This window comes from Gekko japonicus, unplaced genomic scaffold (assembly GCF_001447785.1).
Source record: "Gekko japonicus isolate JY-2015 unplaced genomic scaffold, Gekko_japonicus_V1.1 scaffold1889, whole genome shotgun sequence".
NCBI lineage: Eukaryota > Metazoa > Chordata > Lepidosauria > Squamata > Gekkonidae > Gekko > Gekko japonicus.
Genome location: NW_015162006.1, coordinates 237,540 through 242,820, shown reverse-complemented (window position 1 = coordinate 242,820; position 5,281 = coordinate 237,540). Strand labels below are relative to the sequence as shown.

At 44.8% G+C, this 5,281-nt stretch overlaps 1 protein-coding gene across 1 annotated transcript in view; it reads left to right on the top strand.

The window, feature by feature from the left end:
• Positions 1-5,281, top strand: part of MEGF6 (multiple EGF-like-domains 6) — a 279,570-nt gene that overhangs the window by 57,772 nt on the left and 216,517 nt on the right. The window contains exon 4 of the mRNA XM_015405472.1: positions 4,936-4,941. Coding sequence (XP_015260958.1) covers positions 4,936-4,941 — 6 coding nt within the window. The remainder of the gene's footprint in view (positions 1-4,935; positions 4,942-5,281) is intronic.

Sequence of the window (5,281 nt, the reverse complement as noted above, 5' to 3'; positions counted from 1 at the left end):
GAATACAGACCAGCCCTGTTTATCAACTACATCCTCGGGGTAATTCTGGATATAACCTTGCCTGTGGGGTGCCCCAGGCCGGTACACACATGAGACAACGCCAGGATTTCTTCTCCACTATCTCTTTAATCTTTTGGACAAATATAGGTCTTTCTACTCCCCCGTTATTGTTGTATTCCCACAATCTCCAGGCTTCCAAACCCCCCCTTTCCCTGTCTGGGATCTACTTCACCTTTGAACCCCGCAAACCTCCAACAAACTTCAAATATGCTCCCTCCCACCAGACTGTTAAAACCAAAAATACCCACAATGGTCCCCTGTCTCCAATGTGGATGCCCATCCCCTTTCCATATGGGGGGAACAAAGGGGAAGCTGGTTTATTTGGAGTCTTTTTCCGCCTCTTTTAGCAACTGCTTTTTCCAATTGCCCGGCTGGGGCATCGCGCTTCGTCTGCGGGTCTTCGGTGGGCTATCTCTCAGTTGGGGCCCTTCTGGTGCATCTTTGAGCTCTAGGCTTTCATTTAGTTCCTTGAACATGAGATACCGATCCCGTCCCCTGATCTGGAGGGTATAAACGTCCTTTTTTTTTTTTTTTTCCAGTTACAAGCTTAGTTTCAGGGACGTTCTTAGAAATGGTACTGTGACTTTTCCCACTCCTAGGCCGTAGCCGGTCCCCAATCTTCTTGTGCCTCCTCTGTGTCTGACAATTCCTCCCAGTCTACATATGGGCCGAAGTCCCAAGAGTCAAGAGACGACTCTGATTCTGATTCCGAAGAGCTCCCCGTATGCAACCCAATTTGCGTGCACCATGAGCAGTTCTCGGAATGGAATCCTTCAAAGTTCGGAATTGGCAGGGTTATCTGATCTCCCCAACCTCCAGTGCATGCACTGCTCTCTTGCCCTGCCTTTCTCTTATTCAACTCCCACACTTGGATAGGCTCTCCTTCTAATTTTCTCAAAAAGAACCATTCAGACCACCCATGCCTCCAATGGCCTAAGGGGTTTCTCCCTTGTTTCTTTATTATCCAAGCTTGTGCGTACTCCACCTCCCTTTTTCTTATTTTAATCCGATAGTGTGGACACAACTCGTCCACCCATTTTGAAGTATTCCCTCCCTCCTCTTCCAGCCATGGACAAACTAAAAAGAGATATCTGTCCTCTGGTGTATCACTTTCCTGATCGTCCACGTACAGAGAAACGCTACTATAGAGGGGGAGGGTATTCATGAACTCTTATTGATTTATCTGGAAAGAGTTCACCTCAAAGGGTCCTCGGGATGTTTCCGGCTAGTCCACTGGTTCTCTGGCTGAGGAGCAGGACTAATTTGTACCATGGAGTAATGGATCCACCCCTTTTCCTTTGTTCTTACAGCTGTTTTAGTGTTTGACACCACCTGGAAGGGACCTTCCCAGTCAGGTTGGAGCTTGGCTTCTCTCCAAGCCTTGATTAAGACCCAATCTCCTGGTTGAATGGGATGCACAGCAAAATCCAGGGGGGGTCACTGGACAAGGAGATCTCGCTTCCTAAGGGAAGAAAGAGATGAGGACAACCCAAATAGATACTGTCTCAGGGTGTAGTCTTTTGTTTTTACCTGAGGTGGTTCCCCTGTCCTTCCCCTTTAAGGAATCCCTTATAATATTTAAGAACAAAAGTGGGGGGGGGAAACATCCCAATGTCTTTTCTGAGAGCCGTACTTACTCGCAAGAGGGCCCATGACATCTTGGTTTCACATACCAATCTAGCCAGATGTTTCTTTTATGGTTTGATTGGCCGGCCCAACCCTTTCTGACGAGGCTGGGTGCCTACTCAGCCTGTCAGATGGTCAACCAAGACCAACAAATACTTCAACCCCACCATCTGGGGCAGTCCAGTGTAGTCCATCTGAATAGACTGGAATGGTGTTAACTCCGGCTCCCCCCTCCCATTGGACCCCTCTCTTTGTTAAATTTCTTTCAATACAGGCATATTTCAGTTGCCCTACTCTCCTTCCCCTTCACAGGAAGGCAGCAGGATTGGTGCAAGAGCCTGTTAATATCAAACCATCCCCCTTTAATTAATACTGTCTTATATTTCAAAATTCTTAAATTTTTGAACCACTTACCCACCCCCTGGGTAAGAATCGCTTGCACTTGATGCGGGGCACTCACTACTAGTGCCCCTCCTTAGATTTTAAAAGGAAAAGAAGATTCTCATCGTTATAATTATTTCTCTTCTTTAAACTAATCACTTTTTCATAAGCAAAGCTTATTGTTTTATCTTCTTTAGAAACATACTTGGACACGCATTCTCATTACTGCAAAAATATATTCAAGAGGCTTTATAAACTTGATTTGGGAGGAGGAGGAGAACTCCCCCCCTTCTTCCTTTTCATGATTTTCTTCTAGCAGACAGAAACCGCAACAGCTTTTAAATTTTGCCTATTTTTAACCTTTCCTGCCTGCCTCTGTAAAACAGGAACCTGTTTCGTGATTATTTTACACAGAGAGAATATCTTTTGGCTGTTTTTCTCCCGTCGGGGGAAAAACTATAATCTTGTAAAGTCTGTTATTCCTTTCTTTTTAAGAGCTCTTTTCTGCATGACATTTGACACACCTTGGTCCTAATAACAAGTACATATATCCCCTCCAGGCCTTGCAGGAGGGCTATGCCAACCACAAAGGAAGGCTTAACACACTGTATTATTAAAAATCTCCTGGGACGTTGGGAACCAGGAGGGGACCATACACTTCAGGGCCCATGAGGTCTATTATTAAATATAGAAGTAGTTCCTTTTGCAAGACCAAGGGAGCCCTTAGCCTTAACTCTTTATCTCCTCCAAAGAGAGAAGGACTATTTAAAAACTGACCTATAATTAAAGATAATCCAGCCTCTATCAGGCTGCTAAAAACAGTTAAAAGTCATAAACATGCACTCAATATAAAATCTCTGATTTTAACTCTTTCAGGTCTACAATTCTTCTTGTCACTTCAACCCAATTTTAATTATTTCTTCTCAATGTGCTCACTTAAATTATTCTCCCCTTCCCCAGATACAATTTAAACATGCCCTTGTAACAGAGGAAAAACTTTAACGTCTAACAGCTCATTGTATTTCTCCCCTCAAGGGGAAAAAGGACCCTCTCTATCCCCTCATCTTCTTTTCTCATCTTCCCTTCCAATTCCCTCTACGGTCCCACCAGTAGAAGGTTCTAATCTCTTATACCTTCATTTCAGCCTCCCCCTTTCTTCCAACCGTCCTCTCAACTCAGGGTGAATGGAAGAACCACACACACCCCTCTGTATTCAATATTCCACAATACCATCAAGTACCACTTTTCTCTATCCCAACACCTCCACACCTTCTGCCATGTACGTTCTCAACCTAATTTACCAAAGACCCCTTTTTCCTTGCATAGCAAGGGGAGAAGAATCCAGATACCTGATTATTCTCTAAATTCCACTCCCCCCCTTTCTTAAACCTTTTCTTGTCTGCAGATCGCTGCAGAGGGAAAAGGGAAGTGAAAGTCTGAAATGCTTTTCTCCTTTTACTTATATATTTTCAAGCAGGCAAATCTAAAACCACAAGCTCTTTTTGTGGTTATTTCAATGACTTCTTGTGGTGGGCAATATTTGAAACTCAGTCCACCAAGTTCCTCTTATTTTCAAAGAGGTATTTCACCTCTGTGCTCTAAATAATATGTCCCTTCTTAATTTTCCCAACATTAAGTTCTTATTCACATATGATTTTAAAGACTTTCTAGAATTAAAACAACTCTAAAACAAACTCTCCCTACTTCACCCAGAGGTGATAGATTAATTTGTGGACTCTAAAATTTGAATAAATTATAATACCACATAATAATCTCTATCCCATTTCATTATTCTAACTCTTCTCTTTCAGGGTTTGAACCTATCCCAATGGGAACTATATATTCTTATCTTTAAACCCTATTTACTTTTAAATCACACCAGCCTGTAATTACCTACTTGTAAAGTTTCTGGGGGCTGGGGAAATTCTACCTCTTTTTTTTTTTTATTTGTTTCGCCTCCCTCTGGGATGGTGCTGAGGGAACTTCTTAAAGCTCCCGTGCCCTCTTCGGGTTTCATCTTCAATTTTATCAAGGGTTTTTGGCGGGACATTTACCTCCTGCGTTTCTCTTCGTTCCGGACAGTCTCGTTTGAAATGTCCCACTTTCCCACACCAGAAACAGCCAGCAGTAGCACTGGAGGGGGAAGACTGTGTGGGATGTCGTCCTCCCATTGGGAATGCAGTTATTCCCCTCCCACTGCCACCTTCTACCAGATAGATAAATCCATCAGCAGCATATTTAATCTGTATCACTAGTTCACCTTCACCTTCACCTCCTCCTTTGCCTCTAATCCCTTTTGCCTGGTCCTCCCTTTCACTTGACCCCTCCCCCTCCTGTTTCCCTTCCTGGGGAGGCTCAAGGAGAGGAGGGGCAGTCAGGGTATACGGTGGTGGTATATTCAGAAGCACCCAACAAGCTGCATAATCTGATTCTTCTTGGCTAAAAGGTTCTTTGTTGTTTACATAAATATTCAATTCCTGACGAACCCAGTCCTCAACGGCCCCAAACTGGGGCCAAAGGACCTCAGGTGGCAGGATTGGTTCTTTAGTCCATACAGAACAACAATAATTAATCATTTTCTTTTTACTCTTATTCCTTGTACTAGACTCGTCAGTCCAGTGTTCCAACATCAACCCCAACGGGCTATCACGGGGGATGTCTTCCTGAACCCTCCTAGAGTTCTTTAGTTTACCAGGCCTGGATCCCATCCTATCTTCCTTTGAGACTTATCACACAACCGTTTAAACTAACAATCGCTTCGTTCCGTCCCTGGCCGGGTCCCTCGCGGTAGCCGGAAACGCAGATAAAAGAACTCCACACTCACTTGGCACAATATAGCACCTCTCAGACATACATCAATCATCCAAGTCTCAGGTCAAAGATGTCCACCCACCATTATCCCTTCAGCGGTACTCACCCGTCACTGCTTTTTTTAGGGATTGGTGTAAAAGGACCAACAAGCACACTACTGTAAGCCCAATTTTCGTGTGCTTGATCCGAGCTCGGAGTTCCACCAGGTCCAGCGCGCACTCCCCTTTTCGTTCCTGGTTCACTGAAGATCTGTCTTGCCTTCGGGTCTCTTAGTCGGCCTCCCCCAGGACCCCCAACCACGACCAGCGAGACCGCTGAACTCAGCGGGACGCGTCTTCCCACTTGGTGTGTGGCAGTGGCTCCAGTAGGGGGCGACAGAGATCCCGGACGAGCCCCCAAATTG